At 41.8% G+C, this 26,495-nt stretch overlaps 1 protein-coding gene across 1 annotated transcript in view; it reads right to left on the bottom strand.

Annotated features, from left to right (window-relative positions):
* Window positions 1-316: 316 nt before the first annotated feature.
* Window positions 317-26,495, bottom strand: part of LOC111153304 (protein tyrosine phosphatase, non-receptor type 9) — an 88,890-nt gene continuing 62,711 nt past the window's right edge. Inside the window, exons 6-13 of the mRNA XM_022512241.1 lie at window positions 25,645-25,755; window positions 23,368-23,696; window positions 17,078-17,171; window positions 10,386-10,452; window positions 4,819-4,897; window positions 3,632-3,782; window positions 3,004-3,211; window positions 317-2,185 (exon numbers count right to left, since the gene is read on the bottom strand). Coding sequence (XP_022367949.1) covers window positions 1,971-2,185; window positions 3,004-3,211; window positions 3,632-3,782; window positions 4,819-4,897; window positions 10,386-10,452; window positions 17,078-17,171; window positions 23,368-23,696; window positions 25,645-25,755 — 1,254 coding nt within the window. The 3' untranslated portion in view covers window positions 317-1,970. The remainder of the gene's footprint in view (window positions 2,186-3,003; window positions 3,212-3,631; window positions 3,783-4,818; window positions 4,898-10,385; window positions 10,453-17,077; window positions 17,172-23,367; window positions 23,697-25,644; window positions 25,756-26,495) is intronic.

The following is a 26,495-nucleotide window of genomic DNA, read 5'->3' as shown; positions in this document are numbered from 1 at the left end:
ACCTTACCTTCCACATCTATATAGAAATAGAAGGGAGTGAACATACTAATCTCGCTCAATTATTTTCAGGTTTGAATGAGGTAATGGGGGGAAAAGCACCAAGCACAGAGACTGGCACCCAGCAAGCCTTCAACTGGTGGTTTCCTTTGCCTGCCCAGAGCTAGGGCTGTGTTCTATGGATAAAGCAAATGGCTCTTAGAACTGAAAGTCTCAGATACCTAGGTCCCTCCCTGCCTCCCCAACCCTCCCAGATCAGCTCTTGGACCCCCTTCTCACCTTCCCGGCCCAGAATGCTACTAAACTGATGAAGCTAAAAGGGTTTGATCATGTTGGTATATTTATATGTAAATACAAAACTGTATCGCTATAAGATATTGATATGAACATTTACAATTATTTTCTGAATCTGACTCAGTCCATTGATGTTAAATACAAAATGAAAAGATTGTAAAAATAAGAATATATACATTCAAAGAGCTTATTATTACAGTATAAAATTATTGAGGTCTGATCAGCTGCCAACCTCATCTGGGATAGAAGGTTTAGGGGTTCCTGGGATTTTCTTGGGAATGTGGAGTGCTGGGGACTCTTGATTCCATCCCTGGCACATCAGGCTGGGCAGGCTGGGAGCAGACAGGGACAGGATGGGTGAATAGGGGGCAAACAGTGATTGCAGGCAACTGCCCTAGCCAGCCAGGGGTTAAGCATTATATTGACACAGAGCCCACCAAGCCTAAGCTCCAGGGTAGGCTGCTAGGCAGGAGGAGATGGGCATTTAAGTGGACAGGGCCAAGTTACATAAGAAAAGGAACTTTCTAGCAAAATAAGTAGGGGCCCCAGTTCATTCTAAGGAGGGATTCTCATAGTTGTTTTCTCTCTCTCTCACACCTGGGCTCCCTCTCCTTTCTTCTAAGACTTCGTACCAATTGCTCTCGGCTCTGACTGCTCATCTTTACTCCCAGACCCCAAGCTCCAAGGGACAGAAAGAGTGAAGAGGGGTCTGGAGTCACAGTGGAGGTCTATTCCTCAAATTGGCAAAGTAAACAGAATAAAATCATTAGATAAGGGCAATTCATGCTGAGTTAAACCAGTGTCACCACAAATCAGAATTCTCAGCTCCAATATCCTGGAAAGAGATAAGTCATTATGTAAGAATGAGGGCCTGTGGCAGGAGCATGAGGGATGAATATATGTGTGTGTCCTCTTCACCACTCTGGCGTCTGACAAGAGACATGATCCCCAGCCCCAGCTCGTCCAGGATAAACAGTAGGGTCCAAGAAGCAAAGAGTCCTGAACTGCAACACGGAGCCCCAGGAAAGTCTACAAAGGAGTATCTCTGTGTATATGTATTTATAGAATACGACCATATTATCACATACAATATATATTATATACACACATACATATGGACCCATACACATAAGTGCGTGCGCACACGCGCATACACACACACATACACACAGAATGACAGAAAAGACTAGAATACACGCCCTAGGTATAAACGTGCTTGGCACTCGGGACGTTCTCTAGAGTATGTAACTTGGTCAAGCTCTCTGGGAAGGAAGGTGGATGCTCACCAAACCTCCCCATCAAATCCTAGCAAAGGGAAGGAATGGGAAAGAGACCTTGAGAAGGGGAACGGCATTGGGAAAGGGGGGAGGGAGTTTCCTTCCCCACTTACCTCGGGGCCCCTGGCAAAAACCAATAGCCACAATTTGGTTTTAATAAGGCACAGTTCGATAGCAGGTGCTGGGAATTAAGAACACATTGCTACTGGACCCTTCGAGTGGCAATTTCACCACAACTATCTAGCCAAAGGGAAAGGCTGCCTTGTGTGCACGAGTGCGCCAGGAGACACGAGGAAGAGGTTGGTCCATTGCTTCAGCATAACTGATGGCAACCTATAGGCTCAGCGGTGTCCAGGGTAGTTTAAGGAAGGCTGGCCAGCATGTAGGAGGATCGTGGGACAGTTACTGACCCTCCATGGCCAGGAGGTTGTGACTGGAGGGCACCATGCCCTCCCTCTCTGCAAACTCCAGGATTGCCTTGTAGCAAAAATAGTACTGCTCAGGGGTCTGGATGCTGAAGGCCCTCTGGGTCCTCATGCGGGACACCGTCTGGAACACGTTAAGGGTGCCAAGCTCCTCCAGCTGTGCCAGGCAGATGTCCAGTGAGCAGAAGGTACCTGAAGGAAGGAAAGAAGTGGTCATAACTGGTCTGTCTCTCCTGTCTATCTTTCCCTCTACCAAACGACCCAGACAGGCTGGATGAATGAATTCAAGGGCAAGGTGCCTCATGGTACGTAGCCAGGTGGCCTTAGGCCTGAAAGGATTCAAGGAGGAGGTCACTTTGGAGTGCTGGGGGTCCAGAGGAATGAGAAGCCTCTTGACTCAAGATAGTACAGCAGGTAACAGGAAGAGAAGGTGGGAAGGTGACAGAGAAGAACTACCTGCTTCAATCTTAGACAAGACAGAATGACAGCATTCCTACACCAGGGCCCTAATTTTTCAGAGACTCCACAACTCTTCCACAAAGACCTAACAGAAACCTATTCTTTCTGACTTTCTCCCAAAGTGACCTCTGAGCTACAAAGACTAGCAATCCCTGCAATGCACATCTCTTAAGGTAAAAGCTGCTAACTAGCTCTGGAATGACAGCACAGCTCGGGGTGGGGATCTCTTTAGGGAGGGGGATCAGAAGGAAGCAATAGCCCAGCTGAGCTCTCTGGAACATCCAGGTGACAGTGATGGGGCCAGAAGATAATCATGCTGATGGGATGTGTAAAGCATCAAGCCCTCGGGGCCCTGGCCTCTGAAGTATGTATTGTGGCTAGCACAGCTGGTGCCAGGGATACCAAAAGGACATTAAAGAGGAATTTTTCATGGCAGTTCACTACTGATAGATCAAATTCTCACAAATTAGCGACTAAGAGCTTTGTTATTTCTCTCCCATCTTTACTACCCCTGGATGCTCTGTAAGCTACCGTGTCATCAGGTATATTACCTGTCCTGCCTATGCCTGCGCTGCAGTGGACGACAATGGGTGGTTCAGGGCACTGCCCTTTGGAGCGCGCTGCCATGCTGCTGACAGCCAGCCTCTGCTGCTTCCGGACTACTCTCAAGAAGTCGATGAGAGAAGCTGCCGAGGAAGGGACACCATAATCTGGCCAGCTCAGGAACTGAAAGTGGGTCACCTGGCGTTTCTGCCGCTCCTTGGATGAGAAAAGAAGCAAAAGTTAATGAGGTCATTTCAGCTTACCCCTGACTACATTTGGCTTTTCTAGTTTCCCAATTCCCTGGTATCCTCACCGAGGTTCCTGCCTACCACCCTCAACTTTCTCCACAATTGCTTTCCCACAAGCCTAAAGGAAAGGTTAACCGTCTGAAGAGGACAGAATTCCCTAGGTAGGACCCAGATTTCTTGTAAGTTTTGTTCCTAAGTAATGCCACTGTTGCGCTGAGACAACAATGGGTATATTGGCTCTGAGCTGAATATCCATATCCTGTTCCCAGGAAAATGAAATTAACTTATAAGCTGCCTGGATTTCTGCCTATTCCCTCTGGAAATTTCCTTTACCATAAAAGTTCTCCCCCAGCTTAAAAACCGTGAGAAAATAGAAACTGGGATTTACCTCTATGTTGTGAATTTCTAGCGTTGTTTTCTTGTAATGGTTCATGTTCTCCACGCCTAGATTGGTCACCGTGAGGAAGCCAAATTTGATCCGAGAGTCTCTTTCTAATGGCCAGTACTGGCCACACTTTCTCCTGCCGCCCTCCTCAAACCTGAAGACAACACAGAGCAAGGTAAGCCTTCCACCCTTCCTCTCCACAGCAGAAAGCTATGATCTGCTGTACCCTGAAGAGCAATGTCATCTCTTGCGTAGCTTCTAACTTACACCTTTGCTTCTTGGCAGAAAACGTGGGAAACCTTCATTCTAAACAGAGGTAGCAACAGCTAACGTTCTTGCATATACTCATTTAGCAGACATTTATTGGGTGCCTGTTATACCATTTCATGACCTGAGCCGAAAGCAGAGGCTTTAACCCACTGAGCCACCCAGGCGCCCCCTCACTGCCCTGTGGTGGCTCGAATACTCCCAGGTGGTACTTCTTGTACTACCACCTCTCCGAAGCAAAGGTGGTTGTGACTGTGCCATGAGAAAGGGAACTGAGCAAACATTTTCATTAACATTTTTCTCCTCGTCTGAAATAGGTTCTAATTATCATAATGATAATGATGATACTAATGAATTTGTAATTCCTCAAGTTTTGGCAGATATGTAGACCAAAATTTCAAAAGGATTCCTTTCATCAAGAGCTTCCTACCTGACCAACTATGTTTCATCTCTCTTTTTACAATTCTTTTACAGGTGGAAATACGAATGAGCAGAAAAACTGCCAAAAGTAGTAGGGAAGGAGAGAATAAAGGGAAACTGGTAATTTAGAAGCCAGGAAGACTGCTGCCCTTTGGAAGTAGGGAGCAGGTTAAAAGTGAATTGCCCCACGTTTGCTGACACTTCCTTTAGTGGATAAGGCCAGGACCTCAGAATAGCCTATAACTGGCACAGGGTCACCAGAGCCAAGGATTAAAATTTTGAAAAGTTAGATCAAAGCTGTGACAAGTTAGATCTATCAATTCCCACCATACCCTGGCTTTGTTAATTCTGGGTCAACTAAGACAAAGCTAAAACATCTCAAGATCTTTGCCATGGCTTTCCTAATCCTCATTGTTCTATGAGCTAAACTCCCCTCTTGAATCCCCGATGTTTGGGAACAGGGTGGAGGCAGAATGCAGAGGGAGGAAAGGGGAAGAACTCACCGGGTGGTCATGACAATCACCAGGACTTTTTGCTCCCATACCATGAGCCAGAAATCACGATAGGTATTCTCCAAAGGGCCTGGAATGGAAGGATAAGACAAGGAACATTACCCTGGAAGCCCTTCTTTCCTTCTCAGGAATTTCTGGGGTTTTTATTTTTAAAGATATTTATTCTTTATCTGATAGACAGAGATCACAAGTAGGCAGAGAGGCAGGCAGAGAGAGGGGGGGAAGCAGGCTCCCTGCTGAGCAGAGCCTGATGTGGGGCTTGATCCCAGGACCCTGAGATCATGACCTGAGCCAAAGGCAGAGGCTTAACCCACTGAGCCACTCAGGTGCCCCAGGAATTGCTGGTTTTTTTCCTCAACTAATAACTCCAAAGTACAGATGCTGGCTCCCTGCTCTTCTCGGGGCATCCCTGCTATTCAGGGTGGTCCGTGAACCACCAGCACCAGCATTGTATGAGAGAGTATTAGAAATGTGCAATCTGCGGGCGCCTGGGTGGCTCAGCGGGTTAAAGCCTCTGCCTTCGGCTCGGGTCATAATCCCGGGGTCCTGAGATCGAGTCCCACATCGGGCTCTCTGCTCAGCGGGGAGCCTGCTTCCTCCTCTCTCTCTCTCTGCCTGCCTCTCTGCCTACTTGTGATCTCTGTCAAATAAAGAAAGAAAATCCTTAAAAAGAAAAAGAAAGAAAGAAAGAAATGTGCAATCTGCATTTTAACAAGATCCCAAGTGAAGCTGTAGGTAAGTTACAGTTTGAGAAATACTGTTATGTACCTTCCCAAGAGTCTAACCATCAGGGCTTGAACCGGCACGTACACACAGACAGTGTCAACTGTGTACATGCCTCTAGCTGTTTCCATCTCCCTAAAGCCTTATCATCATCAGTAGCCTACTAAACCGATCCCCTTCCATGTCCCGTCATGGGTCTCCTTAAGCCCAACATGCTTGCGAATCAATCTCTTTCCTCAAAATTAGCCTTCTCTCTCTACTTTCCCATCTCTGTTTAAAAAAGTATTGGCATTCTTAAATCACTCAGTCTTAAAAAGTTGGAGTCAACTCTGACTTCCCATTTCCTTTATCTTCCAGAAGCAGTCACTAAGTTCTAGAGACTTTTTTGCCTTTGGATTCTTTTTGGCTTTTATCATGCCCTCCCGACCCAACTTCAAAGCCACAAGGACCACATCATCTTTTGTCTGAGTTACTGCAGTACTGTTTTGGTTTATTTTTCTGAATAGGACTCCTCTTCCAGTCTATTCTGGATACCCCTGCCAACTGAATCTTTCTAAAAATTTGCTTCATCACAGGGGTGCCTGGGTGGCTCAGCTGGTTAAGCACTGACTCTTGATTTTGGCTCTGGTCATGATCTCAAGGTTGTGAGATCAAGCCCCCTTTCTAATACTCAGTGTAGAGACTGCTTAAAAGTCTCTTCCTGGAGCGCCTGGGTGGCTCAGTGGGTTAAAGCCTCTGCCTTCGACTCAGGTCATGACCCTAGGGTCCTGGGATCAAGCCCCACATCAGGCTCTCTGCTCAGCGGGGAGCCTGCCTCCCCCTCTCTCTCTGCACACCTCTCTGCTGACTTGTGATCTCTGTCTGTCCAATAAATAAAATCTTTAAAAAAAAAAAAAAAAAGAGTCTCTCTCTTCCTCTTCTGTCCCTTCCCTGTTCTGTCTCTCTCTCTCTCTCTCTCTCTCTCTCTCTCAAATAAATAAATAAATAAATAAATAAATAAAAATAAACTAAAATAAAAACTTGCTTCATCACAACATAGACAGCTCTTGATGACACAGCTGGATCAAAACAGCTTAACCAGGGGAGCCTGGGTGGCTCAGTGGGTTGAGCCTCTGCCTTCGGCTCAGGTCATGATCTCAGGGTCCTAGGATCAAGCCCCACATCCAGCTCTCTGCACAGCAGGGAGCCTGCTTCCCACCCTCCCATCCCCCCCCCCACCTCTCTGCCTGCCTCTCTGCCAACTTGTGATCTCCCTTTGTCAAATAAATAAAATCTTAAAAACAAAAAAACCCCAGCTTAACCATTTAATGTATGTGGTCTTATATGAATCACTTTAGTTTGTAAGAAAAATCTCATCTCATCAAACATGGTGCTGAGGCTAATAGCCACATTGTCGAGTTCTCCTTTTAGAGTTAGAACCTTCACAGGGCTGGGCACTCAGGGGAAACTTTGAACATACTTGTGGGCCACCAACTCCCTTTAAATCAAGGAAGTAACAACTTGGGATAATTCCCTGTACTTTCCCAGTCCTTCTTCCTCCTCTGCTTTCAGGGAAGAAGGGCAGTATCAAGGGTTGGTTTTGTCCTGGAAGTCTGCTGGTTTTACTACCATTTTTGCTAAAGCCTTTTAGTAGTATTAATGTTTTATGACACTAGAATTCCCTCTTGGCAGAAATGAACACTGCCAAAAGCATGTGAGGTTTTGGAAGCAAGCTAAATGTCTACCAAGAGAGGGCTGTTAAATTACGGCATATCCACAGCTTAAGTAGTCCATAAAGGTGATGTTGTAAGATCTATTATTTTTGCTCTGGAAAGGTATTCACAAGATACCATCAAATGAACTTTTGTTCACTTGTTACCTTTTTAGGTAACAAGTAGATAGAATCCATCTTGTTAGATATTTTATATGTCTACATCTATTTGTTCAGAAAACAGTTTGGGGGCACCTGGGTGGCTCAGTGGGTTAAAGCCTCTGCCTTCGGCTCAGGTCATGATCTCACAGTCCTGGGATCGAGCCCCCGCATTGGGCTCTGTGCTCAGCAAGGAGCCTGCTTCCCCTCCTCTCTCTCTGCCTGCCTCTCTGGCTACTTGTGATCTCTGCCTATCAAATAAATAAAATCTTAAAGAAAGAAAGAAAGAAAGAAAGAAAGAAAGAAAGAAAGAAAGAAAGAAAGAAAGAAAACAGTTTGGAAAGAGACGCTATAGAATGTTAACATTATCTCTGGGTCTCAGGGTTATGAGTGAATTTCATCTCTATCTTTTAAATTTTCTACAATGCATTTACATTACCATAGTATGCATGTGAAGAAGATAGTGAGAACTCCCTTTCCATATCACTGACCCTGGCCTTGTCCACATCCTACTATCCTGCACCACAGCAGCACTCCTATGCTTTATTTTCCACCTTCAAATCACTGGCAAAAATGCTGTTGCCAATCAGAGCACCTAACAACCCAGATCCTATTCAGACTCAGGCTTGGCAAAGAGGGGTCATAATTTCTTCCAAGGCATAAGAGAGATTTAGAAGAGAATGCTGCACTTCCCAGATTACTCTTTAACAGTCAACTTTTCTAAAGAACTCAAGTCAGTGGTTTATGCTGACATGGGCACAACAATCCTTTGGCTTGGCTTACAAGGACTTCTGAATAAGACATACTCTCAAATCCTGGCTCTGCCACTTACTAGCTGTGTAATCCAAGATCGCCTAACCTCTTTGGGTTTGTTCATGGGTTAATAAATCCTCTTTGCAGAGTCTGTAATAATTAGATGAAGATTATAAGCCCGATATATAATAGATACTCTCAACAGATAATAGATATTATTAGTAGAAATGTATTATAAGAATCAAAATACTGAATATAGCCAAGAAAGTTAGCAAGGCAAATCAAATTAGCTTTCTCCACATCACAGGACCCCATCTTCCAGTCCTAAGAGAGTACTGATGCTGTCTAAAGGTGATCTGTACTTGACTCAAAATGTCTCTCTCGGGGCGCCTGGGTGGCTCAGTGGGTTAAAGCCTCTGCCTTCGGCTCAGGTCATGATCCTGGGGTCCTGGATCGAGCCCCACATCAGGCTCTCTGCTCAGTGGGGAACCTGCTTCCCCCTCTCTGCCTGCCTCTCTGCCTACTTGTGATCTCTGTCTGTCAAATAAATAAAATAAAATCTTCAAAAAAAATGTCTTTCTCATACTCTTAGGGGAGTCTCTTCTGGATAGGGCCTTCAAAGCCACCCTAAAGAATCCAATTCCTGCAACTCCGAGTGGTAGCTTTGCCTTCTAAACCTGGAGGAGGAAGCATTCTGGGGTACCCTTGAGCCAATCCTTATCCACCATAAACCCAATCTGCCAAAGCCATCCTCCTCAACAAAGCCCCTACTCTCAGGCAGATCATATCATATTGTATATGCCAAAATTTTTTCCTGATAATTCTAATTTCTTCTTAAGGTCTTGAAAGGACTCCCTTTGGAGGGAGTGGTCCCTCCTAGGGGGGGAAATATAAACCTGTGACCATCAGACCAATTAATAATATATCAAATTTGAAAAATTTGAAACCAATGAAAAGTTGGAAGAATACTACAATGTACTCATAAATTCTTGAGCTTTAAAGCTATGATTTTTAGCTATCATTACAAGATTTATTTCTCTCTATATAGATAAATACACATACTTTTTATTTTGTAACTATTTAAAAATTAGTTCCAGAAATTATGACCTTTTATTCCTAAATACTTGGGCACATATTTAGAAGAACAAGGACTTTCTCCTAGAGAACAATACCGTTGTCATACTGAACCAATTAAACACTGATACAGTAATATTATCTAACATATAGTCTCCATTTATCTCAAGTTTGTCCTTAATAGTCTTCTTCTCTAAACTGAAGTTCCAATAATGGGCACATGCCTTTAGTTATCATGTCTCTTTGGTCTCCTTTAATCTAGAACAGTTTCCTGCTTTTGTTTTTCATGGCTTTAACTTTGAAGAGTCTAAGCCAGTTTTCTAATAGTATGTCCCACCATCCCATCTGGATTTGTCTGGTTTACTTTTCACGATTCAGACTTCAACACTGGCAACAAACAATAAAGGTTATTTTGTATAGTCTCACTATATCACAATAGAGGCATAATATCTACCTATTATTGGTGATACTAAGTTTGATCACTTACTAAGGAGGTATCTGCCAGATCTTTTGCTGGTCATGCTCTGCAATGGCCAAAGCCTCTTATGTCCTCCTGTGTTGTGATCTCTCCCCACCCTCTTTGAAGACAACTTGGTATTCTCCTTCAGATGGCCGAGGCCAGGTTAGGAGGAACTGGGGCCTACAGAAGCATTTGTAGAAACTCTGTCTGAAATCTTCACTGTTAGACCTAGTATAGACTATCCATGTCAGAAGACTTCTGGGTGCTCTCTGATTTACAAAAACAAGCAAAAGTCACTTAGGACAGCAACACCCTTTTACAGACTGGACTCAATCTCTGAGAATTCCCACTGCCATTCCTGGCCTCCTATTGGACATAAAGAACATTTCACAGGCCAGTGAGTTCTGATGTCCCATTCCCATAGGTTGGCAATGCATAATCCTAAAACTTGTAGTAGTGTTGAATGTTCAAATCTCTCATTTATCTCTATGCAGTGAGCTTCCAGGCATATCTGGTACAGAAACTCTATACCTCTCCTCTGCCTTCCTCAATAACCCCCAATCATTATGAAAGGCCGGGATCTAGTGGCCACAACATCACCTCAAGTTACCATAGCCTTCAAAAGGAATGCAATCATCAGGTACAAGAAATCATAGATAGATGACATAAAACCAACTTGTAAGGAGCATCCTAACTTACCTTGCGTACCAATGTAAGCATTCTTCTGCTTGTAGCCATCCATGAAACTGGCATTGATGTAATCTGTCTAATGATAAAAAGGAAATATCATTGCAGCTGTGTGAAATACACCATTTGGGTGGGAAAAATTATGTACAAGGTAAATAAAACCCAAGGTGTAGATATTCTCTTCCTGTCAGGAAGACAGTGAGGAGCAAAAGGATCAATTCAAAACTTTGCTTCTACAGGAGTGCCTGAGTGGCTCAGTCGTTAAGCCTCTGCCTTTGGCTCAGGTTATGATCCTGGGTCCTGGGATAGAGCCCTGCATTGGGCTCCCTGCTTGGCAGGAAGCCTGCTTCTCTCTCTCCCATACCCCCTGCTTGTGCTCCCTCTGTCGCTGTCTCTCTGTCAAAAATTAAATAAAATCTTAAAAAACAAAACAACAACAAAAAAACTTTGCTTCTACAAATGTCACTGGAACAATGGGATATCCACGCGCAGGAAAAAAAAAAATCAAGCTGGCCTATTCCTCACACTGAACACAAAAACTGACTCAAAATGGATCACAGACCTAATGTAAGAGCTAAAATTATAGGGATGCCTGGGTGGCTCAGTCTATTAAGCTGCTGCCTTTGGCTCAGGTCATGATCCGAGGGTCCTGGAATCGAGTCCCGCATCGGGCTCCTTGCTCGGGGTGGGGGTTGGGGGGAGCCTGTTTCTCTCTCTGCCTCTGCCTGCCACTTTGCCTGCTTGTGCTCTCTCTCTCTCTGACAAATAAATAAATAAAATCTTTAAAAAAAAAAAGCTAAAATTATAAAACTCTTAGAAGAAAATGTAGGATTAAATCTTTGTGACTTTGGGTTAGGTAAAGCCTTCTTAGAGATATGACATCAAAAGTACAAGCAGTAAAAGAAAAAACAGTTTAATTGGACTACATTAAAATTAAAAACTCTGTGCTTCAAAAGACACCATCAAGGGGCACCTGGGTGGCTCAGTGGGTTAAATCCTCTGCCTTCGGCTCAGGTCATGATCCCAGGGTCCTGGGATCGAGCCCTGCATCGGGCTCTCTGCTTGGCGGGGAGCCTGCTTCCCCACCTCTCTGCCTGACTCTGTCTGCTTGTGATCTCTCTCTCTCTCTCTCTCAAATAAATAAATAAATCTTAAAAAAAAAAAAAAAAGACACCATCAAGAAAGTAAAACCACCTACAGAATGCACATATTTGATAAGGGACTTACATCTAGAAAATATAAAGAACTTTTATAATTCAACAGCAAAAAGGCAACCTAATTTTAAAGGGGGGCACCTGTGTGGCTCAATCAGTTAAACATCTGACTTTTGATCTCAGTTTAGGTCATGATCTCAGGGTGATGAGTTCAAGCCCTGCATTGAGCTCCATGCTGGTGTGGAGCCTACTTAAAAACAAAAAAACAAAAAAATTAGGGGCACCTGAGTGGCTCAGTCGTTAAGTGTCTGCCTTTGGCTTAGGTGATGATCCCAGAGTTCCTGGGATCGAGACCCACATAGGCTCCAGACCCACATTGGGCTCCCTGCTCAGAGGGAAGCCTGCTTCTCCCTCTTCCACTCCCCCTGCTTGTATTCCCTCTCTCACTGTGTCTCTCTCTGTCAGATAAGTAAATTTTAAAAATCTTAAAAAAAAAAAAAGTAAAATGGGCAAAGGATCTTAATAGCCATTTCTCCAAAGAAGATATACAAATGGCCAATAAGCACATGAAAACACACTCAACATCATTAGCCATCAGGGAATTACACATTAAAACCATAATGAGGGGTACCTGGGTTGAGCATCCAACTCTTGTTCTCGGCTCAGGTCCTGCCCTCACTAAGTGAGTTCAAGTTCCATGTTGAGCTTTGCTCTGGGCTTGGACACTACTTAAAAAAAACTGCAAAACTGGGGTGCCTGGGTGGCTCAGTGGGTTAAGTCTCTGCCTTTGGCTCAGGTCATGATCTCAAGGTCTTGGGATTGAGTCCTGCTTTGGGCTATCTGCTTGGCAGGGAGCCTGCTTCCTCCTCTCTCTTTCTCTGCCTGCGTCTCTGCCTACTTGTGATCTCTCTCTGTCAAATAAATAATTAAATTCTTAACACACACACACACACACACACACACACACACACACACACACAAAACTGAAAAGTCAAAACCATGAGGAGATACCACTTCAAACCCATTAGGATGGTTACAGGTACAAGATGGATAATAACAAATGTTGACAAAGATGTGTAAAAACTAGTACCCTCATATATCCCTAGCGGGAATGTAAAATGGTCCAGTCATGTTGGAAAACAGTCTGGCAATTCTTCAAAAGGTTAAACACAGAGTTACCACATAACCCAGCAATTTCACTCCTGAGGGAAATGAAAATACATGTCCACAGAAAAACTTGCACACAAATATTCATAGCAGCATTATTCATAATAACCAAAAATGGAAACAACTCAAATGGTATTCACTTGATGAATGGATAAATTAAGGTGCCTAGCCATACAAAAGAGTATTTTTTAGCAATAAAAAGGAGTGAAGTACTGACACATGCTACAACAAGGACGAACCTTGAAAACATGCTAAATGAAAGAAGCCAGACACAGAGGCTACATATTATATGATTCCATTTATACGAAACATCCAAAATAGGCAAATCCATAGAGACAGAAAGTACACAGACTGGGAGAAAATGGGGTTTGACTGCCAAAGGTATGGAGTTCCTTTTTCAGGTGATAAAAATGTTCTAAAATTGACTGTGGTGGTGAATATATTAAATACTCACTGTGAATATATTTAAAAATCACTGAACTAGGAGCACCTGGGTGGCTCAGTCGGTTAAGTGTCCAACTCTTGCTTTCAGCTCAGGTCATGATCTCACAGTCAAGAAATTAGCCCCACTGTGGGCTCCACGCTCAGGACAGTGTCTGTGGGAGAGTCTCTACCTCTGCTCCACCCCCCACTTGCAAGCACCTGTGCTCTCTAAATAAATAAATAATCTAACTTTTAAAAAAGGACAAAAACCAAACTACTGAATAATATACTTTATTTTTTTAAGATTTTATTTATTTATTAGAGAGAGAGAGAGAGAACATGTCTGCACTTGAATAGGGTGAGAGGCAGAAGGAAAAGGAGAGAAAAAAATCCCAAGAAGGGGCACCTGGGTGGCTCAGTGGGTTAAAGCCTCTGCCTTCAGCTCGGGTCATGATCCCAGGGTCCTGGGATCGAGCCCTGCGTCCGGCTCTCCTCTCAGTGGGGAGCCTGCTTCCCTAACCCCCACCCCCCCGCCTGCCTCTCTGCCTACTGGTGATCTCTGTCTGTCAAATAAATAAAAAAATAAAAATCTTAAAAAAAAAAAAAAATCCCAAGAAGAAACACCCCGCCCCCTCTGCCAAGTGCAAACCCAGACGTGGGGCTCAATCCAAGAACCCTGAGATCATGACCTGAGCCCAAATCAGGAGTTGGACGCTCGACCAACTAAGCCACCTGGGTGCCCCTATATACTTTAAATGGGCAAATTATATGGTATGTGAATTACATCTCAATAAAGCTGTTATTTTCCAAAAAAGGAGTCCATTAAGATTTGCAGCACTGGTTCAAAACCAAAAGGGAGGCAAGCTAAGCACCCTGAGCAGGAACATCCTGTCTATGCTGTCACACACAAAAGGCGAAGTGTGACTAGAGAAGGAAGAAAGCTCTACCTCATATCTAGCACCATCAACAGCACTGGCCAAACTCCCAGGCTCCTTTACTACCTGAATTGACACAAAGCAACAGCCAGACAGATTTAGAGAAGCCTCAGTGAACAGATCTTGACTCGCTGTCTTCTGGGAGACTTGTCTCATCTCCTACTGTCCTCAGTCTTATTTCAACATCATTAGCTATCAGGGAAATTAAATAGGATTTTAACTTTTATTATTTTTATTATATCTTCTCACAAGATCTCTGCCAACACCCTTGCTGATAATCCAAGCTAATAGAAGAGAACCACAGATGCAGCCACAGTATCAAGTCACAGTATAACTAGTTGAGAGTATCTAGCAGGTACTATGAATAGCAGACCATGTGGAGGGGCATAGGAGGACAAAGACAAAGTTTCAATGTCAAACTAGAGAAAATTCATACTCCACTCCACTCAAGGAAGTCAGAGTGACTCCCTAAACCTGTCACCTTCTCTCCACTGAGTTCCATCACTTGGGGAAGGCAGTCTGAATTGTCAGTATCCACAGCCACCCTCAGAAGGCTTCTCCAGTCATGGTCAAACCCACATTACTTGGATATGTGTCTGTTAGCCAATCAGTCTATCAACTTATCCTATCACTAGTTTTTTGTGTTTTTTTTTTTAAGATTTTTATTATTTATTTGACAGACATCGAGAGAGGGAACACAAGCAGGGGGAATGGAAGAGGGAGAAGCAGACTCCCCACTGAGCAGGTAGCCCAAATTGGGGCTTGATCCCAGGACCCTGGGATCATGACCTGAGCCGAAGGCAGATGCTTAAGGACTGAGCCACCCAGATTCCCCTATTACTAATTATTTAGACAAGGGTTTCCTGCTTTCTCCTTCCACAGCAGTCGATACTGACCTCATACTACTAATGTTCTACTGGCTAAGACATCTTCACTGAGCTAAGGGACCACCTACAGCAGACCCAGCAAGCTTAAGCCTCAATCACTCCCAACCAGGCTGCGTAATCCAGGGCCCACTATAGTCCGCCAAGGCTATCTTCTGCTTAGCCTGGCACATTCAAGTGCTATACTCTGTAGGACCCAGGCAAGAAGGCACAGAAAAATACAAAGGATTTACCTGGTACAAGCCAATTGACACTATTCTGTAAGTAATGTATAAGTTGTTACTCTTGGAGCTACCTTCACACTTTGAAAAGAAATATCACTACTTTAATGGAGACTTACTATTTCTTTATAACTAAGGATACAAGCTTTCAGTATCCTCGTCTTTGAGAGCCCTGGGAATTAAAATCAGCCATTTCAGAAGAATCATCAGAAATAAAAACTGAAAATGACCTCAGACATAAAGTATAGACTGGGGGGAAAACTGAAATAGCAGAGAATCAAACCAAGTACACTATGTTATGGGCCACGTTCAATAGAAACTGTGACTAATAGCTTTATAATTCCAGGAGCAAATCTGGTGACCAATTCAATAATAAACCTGAATCCACCATTTACTGTAGAAATAAAGCTCCTGCCAATGTTTGCAGTAATGAAAGGAGTTTAATTCAAGTGATGATCTTTAGATTAATCATAGGATGACTGGAACAGTCTGGTGGTATACTGGGATTCATTAATTCCTTCAGAAATAATTTACTGAAGGCCTGATATGTACTGTTCTAGGTACTGGAGACACAGCAGTCAAGAAGACAGATAAATACCGCTATCTGACTCCAGAGTCCCAACTCAACCATTATACTCCACTCATTCAGAGTATATACTTGATGATCTCAGTAATAGTCATGAACTTCCCCTAAGCTGGCCAGACTCTGAGCTAATGCTCCTGTAGGAAAACCCTTTCGTAAGGGTCCTGGGCAAGGCTATGAATTCAGTTTACACATGATCTTAGCCAAAAGGCCAAGAAGCAATTGAACTCAGTTTATATACTGGAAACCATGATCCTAGGGTCCCAATCCACGTATCATATATACCCAAATACAAGGCAATAATTTTCCCAAAAATTATCCCCCAGAAAAAAGAGATGGGATGTAACAAGCTCCTAAAGTGTGTGGCCATGTTAAAGGGGCACTATTTAAATTCATTTACTTTGAACAATGGCCTCAATCAATGCTGTTTTTTTGATGCCTATGAAGGGCACCAGACAGAACTGGCATATCCAAAGGAAAAAGAAGAAATGTAACACATACTTGGTTGCTGACCTCAAAATTCTAAGTGTTGGATGTTGCTGTGAAGAGGACTTTAAAAAACAGTAAGTGAATAATCATGCTACAGAAAATACATGGGATACAGGATGAATGGAAGGATAAATTGTGTTAATGTTATGCTAATTGACTTTCCTGGTTTAGGATAAATTTTTCAGTGACAATACCATATACTTAAAAAGAAGTAAAAACTGTGTGCTCTGGAAAACTGTTAGACTGACTCAGGAAGTGGCTCAAATGAGGACAAAGACACTGATGTTAAAGGTGCATGTGAGGAGTTTCACTAAATATCTATACTAGTATAAACATGTGATTTTTAATATGAACAGATATGATCAAATTAGTATATTAAGTAATATAATCACTTGACCATTTCAACTCTATCCCTAGATACTTATGTGTACACTAGTTGTCCAAAATTATTTTTAGATCTTCTAGGTGGAAAAATCACAGGTCACTTTAATTAGAGTTGCCCTGTATTGATACATATACATTCACTAATATGGTGGACAACAGGACTAAAACTTTACAACTAAGGAGTGAAAGGAGAAATAATTGACATTTATCAAGCACCTATGATATACCAGACCTTGCACTATCAGCATTTACATAAAGTTCTCCATTTAATTTCCACTTAGTCCTGTGAGATGGACTTACAGGGACTTGCTTATGGTAACAGACTAACTCATACACAGCAAAGTTAAAACTCCAACCTGATCTCTCTAGTGTAGAGTTCATGTTCTTTCTACTATGGCGTTAGTAAGCTTCACTTTGGAAAATTTCCCTCAGTGCTCCTGAAAAGATAGCACTTATCTGTGTACCTGAGTGTGACCACTTCGTTTGGTCAATTTCACTCTAGTTTGGTCCAGGCAGGGTACATCCCCATAGCGGTTCTTCTCTAGGTTTCCTGGAGACCTGAAGAAAATGAAACAAACAAACTAAAACAAAGACAGAAAAGGCAGAAGGAGTGTGGACTTTGTATGGACTTTGTACATACAAAGTCCAGCAACGCAAAGGTGGGTGACCGTTACCATTGGTGTTGAAGACATGGAGCAATGATCTAATCTATCCATATTCTGTATCATTTAACATTTTTTTAAAAAGATTTTAATTATTTATTTGACAGAGAAAGTGACAGGGAGAGAGGGAACACAAGCAGGGGGAGTGGGAGAGGGAGAAGCAGTGAGCAGGGAGCCTGATGCGGGGCTCTGGGATCATGACCTGAGCCAAAGGCAGATGCTTAATGACTGAGCCACCCAGGGGCCCCTCATTTATCATTTTTAATATGTGTGTATTCATGGGCAAATAAAGATATTTTCATTCGAAAGAGAAAATGAGGGGTGCCTGGGTGGCTCAGTAGGTTGGGCCTCTGCCTTAGGCTCAGGTCCTGATCCTGGGGTCCTGGGATTGAGCCCTGAGTCTGGCTCCTTGCTCGGCGGGGAGTCTGCTTCCCCCTTCTGTCTCTCTGCCTGCCTCTCTGCCTACTTGTGATCTCTGTCTGCCAAATAAATAAGTAAAATCTTAAAAAAAAAAAAAAAAAAAAGAGAGAGAGAGAGAGAAAGAGAAAATGAGAGGGAAATAGGGGAATAGACAGCACCAAAAAAAAATCTGGCTGCTAAGAAACCTAAGTTCCAGTTTAATATGGTAGGTTGACAACATATGTTTGTCCACTTAATCTAGTAAAATCACAATAAAGGCACTAATCAGTACAAACCCCAAAATGATGGCAGAGACATCCGCAAACAAAGAGTGAAATCCATTTGGCAGAGAGAAAACAGATGGAGGAATATTGGCTGCCTTGGTCAAATGCAGAAAACTAGGACCCACAGAGGTATCTACAGAGAGACACAATGACTCACTCTCACCACTCCCACACCCTGGAAAGCAAGGTGAGGCACAGGGTTAAAAACAGAGGAATAAATGAAAATCTGAATGATAGTGAGAATTCCCTGCCCTGTCCTCTCCTGTCCTATACTTGTATCAAGTTTGGACCCTCCCAAGCAAGAAAGTAGAGAATTCTTCTCTGGAGAAAGTGAATAGCCCTATATGAAAGAATTCTGTCACTTGAAGTACATCAACAACAAGCTAGCTGATCATTTAAATTTGCAGATCACTCACACAAAGAGCATTTCCAAGCAGCTTTTAAGGCCCCCCCCCCATAATGTAAATTAACAGCCAGAGATCTCCAGATAATTACAGAAAGCTCCAACACAAAAAAGAGACCAATCAAACACATAGTAAGGAAAAAGCACAAGAGAGAGTCAGTAAGAAAAAGTAAGTTCTAAAAGACTATAATTAATACCCTCAGAGAGAAAAAGGTACTGTATCTATGAAATAAGAAGAGGGCGCTATAAGAAAGGAACAGAGAAGAAAAGCTCTTGGAAAATAAGTATGCTATCCAAAGTTAAAACTTTAATAAGAGAGATGGAAAAGAAAGTTGAAGAAATTTTCCAGAGTAAAACAAAAAGTCAAAGTGATGAAAAATGTGAGAAAAAAATTAAGAAAATAAGACAATCATTCTAGAGCAGGAGTCAGCAACTACAGCTTGGCCAACCTGTTTTTGTAAATAAGAGTTTTACTGAAACACAACTAAAGCCTGTCAGTTTAGTACGATCTATGACTTCTTTTACACTATAATGGCAGAGTTGATTACACTTGCAATAAAGATTGCAAAGGTGGGCGCCTGGGTGGCTCAGTGGGTTAAGCCTCTGCCTTCGGCTCAGGTCATGATCTGAGTCCTGGGATCAAGCCCCACATCGGGCTCCTTGCTTGGTGGGGAGTCTGCTTCTCCCTCTCCCTCTGTGCTCTCTCTCTCTTAAATACATACATAAAATCTTAAAAAAAAGTTAGGTAATTAACTCCAGAAGAAACAAAAAATTGAATTGATAAAATTTAATATATTTTATGTTATAGAAGCCGCCCATCTAGTTCTATAGTGGAAAAATTTACATAGTCATAATAATGTAAACAGTGACTACTGATTTAATTAAAAATATGACATTATTTTATTGGAAAAACAGTCAAAAGTGAACCGGAGACAAGGTATAAGAACCAAATGCTTACCTAACATAAAAATCAATGAAGAGTATTATAAGCATTTTATTTAGAATCACAGAAGAAATATCAGAAGAAACAGCTATTAAGAAAGAGTTGAGGGACGCCTGGGTGGCTCAGTTGGTTAAGCAGCTGCCTTCGGCTCAGGTCATGATCCCAGCATCCTGGGATCGAGTCCCACATTGGGCTCCTTGCTCGGCAGGGAGCCTGCTTCTCCCTCTGCCTGCCATTCTGTCTGCCTGTGCTCGCTCTCTCTCCCTCTCTCTCTCTGATAAATAAATAAAATAAATAAATAAATAAATAAATAAAAGAAAGAGTTGAAAATGGATACCTGGAGGAACCAAGGGTAAGGCAGAGGATTGCCATTAATTTTATCATTCCTATTCTTCGGTACTATTTTGTTTTGGGGGGGAAAAGTATATATATTGATGAAGCAAAAAATTACTAAAATATAAATATTATCTAATATAAAATAATATTTTATTATTCATAGCTACCAACAAATATGTAACAGAATAAGCAAAATAGTCTGGAAGGAAAAGGCACCATTATTCATAGTAGTTGCAGCTTCTGGCGAATAGGGGAGAACTGAGGATGAGGACTGGAAGGCATTTACAATGAATTCTTTCTTTTCTATAACAAAAAAAGATGGAGCAAATATGACAAAATATTAAAAATTGTCAGTATTAATTCTGGTGACAGAAACACAGTTGTTTATCATGTTATACTCTGTCCTTTTCCATATTTTAAAAAATTCCCTCTTCCCACACACATAAGTCCAACTGATATTTTACAAAATCCCAAGAACAATTCAATGGAGGAAGGATTTTTTCAGCAAACGGTGCTGGAGCAACTGGATATCTACAAGCACGCGAAAGTGCATGTGCACATACACACACACAACATCAACATCAACCTAAATCTTACACCTTATACAAAAAATTAATTCAAACGGATCACAGACTTAAATAAATGTGAAATATACACTATAAAATGTTTAGAAAAAAAGGAGAAAATCTTTGGAATTTAGGGTTAGGTGTTCTTAGATTTGGCATCAAGAGTGTGATCCATACAAGGGAACCCTGATTAAAGGATTTCATCAGAATAAAACTTGTGCTTCACCAGGGACCATGTTAAGAGGATGAAAAGACAAGCTACAGACAAAAAAAACAAAACAAAACAAAAAAACCCCCACAAACCATGTATCCAACCAAGAACCCATATCTAGAATATATTTAAAAACTCAAATCTCAATAGTTTAATAAAAAGTCCAAATTGAGGGGAGCCTGGTGGCTCAGTCATTGGGCGTCTGCCTTCAGCTCAGGTCATGATCCCAGGGTCCTGGGATCAAGCCCCACATCAGGTTCCCTGCTCGGCAGGAAGCCTGCTTCTCCCTCTCCCACTCCCCTTGCTTGTGTTCCCTCTCTTCCTGTGCATCTCTCTTGTTAAGTAAACAAATAAAATCTTTAAAAAAAAAAAAAAAAAAGGAAAAAAGCATGACATTTTGCTAAGAGAATATACAGATGGTAAATAAGCACATGAAAAGATGCTTGATATCATTAACTATTAGGGAAATGTAAATTATACCAACCTATTACACACCTATTATGACAACTAAAATAAAAAACGGTGGTGGCAAGAGCAAATGCTGGTGAGGATGCTAAGAAACTTGATCATTCAGACATTGCTAGGGGTACATTGAATGGTACACCTGGGCAGTTTCTCATCAAACTAAACATCTAATTACCATATGACCATCACACTCTTGGACATTTATCCCAGAGCAATGCAGATGTATGTTCATACAAAACCTAGATACAATCATTCATAGCAGCTTTACTTGTAGGTGCCAGAAACTCTAAATAACCTAGATGTCCTTTAACAGGCGAAGAGTTAAACAAACCATTCATACCATGGAATAGTACTTGGCAATAAAAAGGATGAATGATTGATACATGTAACAACAACTTGGGTGAATCTCCAAGGAATTATACTGAGGGAAAAAGGCCAATCCTAAAAGGTTACATATGGTATGATTCTATTTATATAAGAACATTCTTGAAATGAAAAAACTATAGTAACAGAGACCAGATTAGTGGTTGCAAGGATTAGGGATGGGGAGGGGTGGGACTGAGGTATGCGATGATGTAATTCATCTGTATCTTGACTGTGGTGATGGATATACAAACAAACATGTGGGCTAAAAATCACCTGGAACTAAATACACACACACACTCTAAAACTGGGGAAATCTGAATAAGACTGGTGGATAATAATATCAATATCCTAGTTGTGATACTATATGATCCTATATTTATAGAAGATGACACCATGGGAAAACTCTGGAAAGGGTACATGTGATCTCTCTGTATTATTTCTTACAACTTCATGGGAATCTACAATTATAATAAAAAGATAAATTTTAAAATATCATTTTCAAAATATGTTGTAGGGGAGAAGAAAAAAGAGAAAGAAAGTTTCTTGGTCCATGGGCATCCTGGACAACAATGAGTACTCTGATATCTACTTCATAATCCAGAAATCCAAAGGAGAAATAGTTTGTTCTGTATAAGCAGTTTTACTGGAACTTAGTGTAAGACAGAGACCTCGAGCTAATTTGGATTCTGGGTTCTAGCTCCTGAAGTGGGAGACTCATTCATTCAACAAGGGACAAGACAAGCAAGTCTTTCCATAGGACTGAAAAGTATTCTCTGACTATAACATGATGGCTGGTTTGGATGATGCCAAGAGGACAATCCAAACCTGATTTTTTAATGGAGGGAAGGGGGGAGATGGTAGAAATGACATCTCAAGGACCTCACAGCAGAAGCCCCCAGAACAAAGTTAGGAATCCCCAAGACAAGTATGCATCCTCTTAGAGCAGCCCAGTACTCCTCTCAGCTCCATAATACTTCCTTGATTCAAAAGTAGAGGGGGAAGAACTGGTCGGGACAAAGACTGGATGCATACAGAGGTTGTGAACTGGTAAGAAAGAAATAGCTATGTGGGAGAAAAGGATACTCTGTTCTACTTTGATATATGCTCTGCTTTCTTGCTTTTTTTTTTCTTCCCTTTGCATTTTGCTCTATTGACTTTCCTCTCAAGTGTTTCTTCTCTCTTCTCTTATCCGTTTCCTAACTCATTCTTTCCCCTCTTTCCTTTGGCTAAGCCTCTCTCCCTGCATCTTCTTTACAGTATACTGACCAAGCTGGACAGGAATTACAAGGGGGAAGAGGTATTCACAGAATCAAGGATTCTTAAAACATTTAAGCTACACAAGCAGGTGAGTATCAGAGTCGAACATCATATATTACATACAGGAAAACTGGGGTGCAGCCAAGGGAAATAACCTGCATAAACCACAGAAGGATTTTGGGCTATGTTGGAACTTGAGCCTGGGACAGTTTCCCTAGTTTTCAACAAAGAAACAGAAATTTCTGCAGCAGCCTGTGACAACAGGGTAAAATGAGAGCAGTTAAGAGAAATGATCTATGCCCTATGGCCAACAATAGTTACCAAGTTATGAACCAGTTATAAACTAGCCAGGTAGTTCTGTAGAAGGAAAATCCCAAAAGGCCAAATTCCTAAGAGTTAATTCTTTTCTCTTACTGACTGTAGATTATTTTAAATGCACCAGAACCCCTCCTAAGAAAGTAATGTTATACTATAAATGCTCTAAGAAAGAAACTGCCCAAATAAAAGGACCAGAGATCACAATGAAAACAGGAATTGAGAGCCTACATTTTTGAACCTACATTTTTGTTGTTTCCCCCAAACAAGTGCATTTCAGAAAAATACCTTAAAATGCCTCCATTATTACATGGTTCCCCGGATGGTACTAAAGACCTCCAGAAATTCAGAATATAGGGTATTGGCATCAGGCACCAGAACAGGAGGTGCCTGTTTCTGGATGAGAGAACCACCATCTGAGTAAGAGTCATGCTCCTAACACAAGCAAGAGCCTCTGTTAAGGAAATGAGATGAGGATGGAGCTGCTGCCAGCACGCACCAGTAGCATGTTGGTAACCCACCGTCAGTCCAAACCTTTCTTACTTACATAGAACAGTGGAAAGTCCCAACAGGGTTCTCACGGCGAATGTCTTCATACTCCTCATATATCCCTCGCTTTTGCCTGGTGCTAACATAGTCCATCAGCTCTTGGATGGTCATGGCATGGGGGCCTGGAACATGTACTGAGTCCCAGTCTAAGGCAGGAGGGAGGGAGAACAGGATGATCTCATCGAAGGGGTCTGGGTGGCCATTCATCTGGGGCAGGAACTGGAAATTCCAAGACGCGAGGTCAATTTTGACGTACCCACCCAGGTTTTCTGGAAGGCACTCCCTGGGCAGGTGCTGGGTGACCTCAGATGTCTTTAATATCTGAATCTGCAAAGCCAGAAAGAACCACGTGAGTATGGACAGGAAAAAAAAGACATAGACAGTGAAGATAAAGAACAAATGTGTTTATATTAGGTTTGAAGAATAGGATGAGATTTGCTTGAAATAGATGGTATACTTGTAAAAGAAGTAGACTGCATTTCATCTGCCTGGGATTAAAGTCCTATAATTTCCCCAAAGGTCTGACTTCCCAGAATGTATATAAAATACACTCCTGTAATTTGTCCCTGCATTTTTTAAGATTTTATTTTTAAGTAATCTCTACACCCAACATGGGGCTCGAACTCACAACCCCAAGATCAAGAGTCATGCACTCTACTGACTAAGCCAGGTAGGTGTCCCGGGAGCCCTTTTATATACCTCAAAAGGAAAGCACACTGAACAAAAGCCTTTATACTATTAACAATGCTTCCCAGTGACATCTCATGCAGGTATTTGCCTTTTTGATTTTTAAGAATGCACAGGTAGTGATTTTTTTTGGTCAACCCCATAGTAAGGTAACCAACTCTAAGCCTGGCACTTTACTCACAGTTCAGTATGGATGTTCTCAAAGGTAGTTTTCTATGAAAATAACACTAGACCCAGATACAGGGTAGCCCAGGAAAACTGCCAGAAAAGTAATCCTAATTCTGCTCTCTGCTTAGACACTTACTTACTGAACAAAACTGGCCTAGTTGACATAAAGTCTGTGTGAAATGGGAATGCTTGTCACTCTTGCTGTTGTCTCTTCTTAGAATGCCCTCTTTTCCTCCTTGGCCTCTTCATGGACAAGCTACAAAGCTCACCTCTTCTGTGAAGCCCTCCCTGACTGCTCAATACAATATTCTCAACTCTGTGTCTACCTCATGTCTACCTGTGTGTTCCCTATCAGGAACATGAGCTCTCTACAGGTAAACGAAGTCTCACTCCATTTTTTTATTCCCAGGGCCCAGAACCTGGACTGTAAAGGTGCTCATATGTTTTAAGTTTATATACTTAATTATACATTAATACTTACATATAACAAGTGCAAGAATTTGCCTGAGGAGTCCTATCAAAGAGTATCTTGGAAAAGATTTCTCCTACTCTCAGTCACTAGGTCCCTAAGTACTTCCACAAAGCCAAACGTCTTCAGTTTCCCCTCTCCAACACAAGTCTCCCCTGCTATAAAGATCCATATTGTTGTTGATATAATCTCATAATTCTATACTACAAAAATCTCTAATAATATTTCATAACAACTATAATCAGATTACGTCAATGTTTCATATGCCCTTTCTTTCAAGGGTGAGAAATGAATGAATGAATAAAACCAAAACCTTTCAGTCCTGGAACACTCAGGAGATACAGAATTAAGATCATTTTAGACAACACTTTTTTTTTTTTTTTAAGACAACATTTTTGAAGTTAGGAAGCAACAAGGTGTTTTAAGAGAAAATGCCAGGAATGGAAATAGACATATAAAGAATTATAGTGAGAGATTCTCCTCCACCACGCTGGTGGTCAAAGGACAGATTAGTATTTCCAGTTGAACAAATTCAAACATCAGTTCAACTAATACAATTCTATTAGAGATTGTTAAATACACAGGTATAGCACTAGGCTAAATTCTGGAAGGAGTAGTTATTCCTAAGTTATCCATGGAATACACTCCTTCACTGTTATCTTTATGCAAGATACTATTGAGGGAGAGTGCCAGACAAAATATGTCTACCTCCTAACTTCAAGGAACTAGCAGTACAGTGGGAAAGGAAGCCTGTACTGACCTGAGTAAAGAATAAAGCAGAAAATATAAATGGATACACTAATAGAAGCAGAAAGCACTTTAGGAGACAGCCCAGATGAACTCTATTGAAGGTAAAAAATTAATTGGCAGGTTTCAACAGCAGAAATGGGAAGTCTGTCACCTCCTTCAAATAACCACCTCCACCTACAAATAAAATAAAGCTTGCCTTACCCTCTCCCGGACTTTGTCCTTCAGGAGGAGGCTGATGATGGAATAGGGCACTCGGAACCATATTGGCGCTCCCACAATCAGTACTTTTTTCAAACGAGCAGGAAACGCTCCCTGTGGAGGACACACATGAAAATTTAAAGATATCAATTAAGGCACTGGAATCCGTGACTGTTCAAACCCAGAGTGTAGGTTTTCTGCTCTTTTCCCCATCCTTACCCAGCAGGGGGAGTCTAAAGCCTAGTTCAGGTTTCATTTCAGTAACTACATAAGTGGTTAAAAATTTAAAAATTACATACCTGAAACTAATAGAACACTCTGTTAACTATACTGGAATTAAAATGAAAAGCTTAATAAAAAATTAAAAGATGATTTACTTTTTTAAAAAAGTTTATTTATTTGACAGAGAGAGAACGAGCACAAGCAGGGAAAACAGCAGGCAGAGGGGAAAGGGAAATCAGAGGGAAAAGCAGGCTCCCCACTGAGCAGAAAGCCTGACGTGGGGCTCAAGCTCAGGACACTGGGATCATGACCTGAGCCAAAGGTAGACGCTTGACCAAACTGAACCACAGAGGTGTCCCAAAAAGTGATTTACTTTTAAAAGTTATAATGTTACCTTCTTGTCAACATTAAGCTTTATGGATCAAAAATTGATACTGACTTTTGTCAGCATAAATGTGTGCATCTTTAAGTTCTGCTTATTAAAACTTTAAGAAAGGGGTGCCTGGCTGGCTCAGTCCATGGAACCTGCAACTCTTGATCTTGGGGTCTGTGAGTTCAAGTTCCATGTTGGGTGTAGTAAAATAAAATCTTGGGGCACTTCTGTGGTGCAGTTGGTTAAGCATCCAACATTT

Source organism: Enhydra lutris, unplaced genomic scaffold, assembly GCF_002288905.1.
Source record: "Enhydra lutris kenyoni isolate GAN:26980312 unplaced genomic scaffold, ASM228890v2 scaffoldscaffold31, whole genome shotgun sequence".
In the NCBI taxonomy this organism is placed as follows: Eukaryota; Metazoa; Chordata; class Mammalia; order Carnivora; family Mustelidae; genus Enhydra; species Enhydra lutris.
This window is presented reverse-complemented; position numbering and strand designations above follow the sequence as displayed.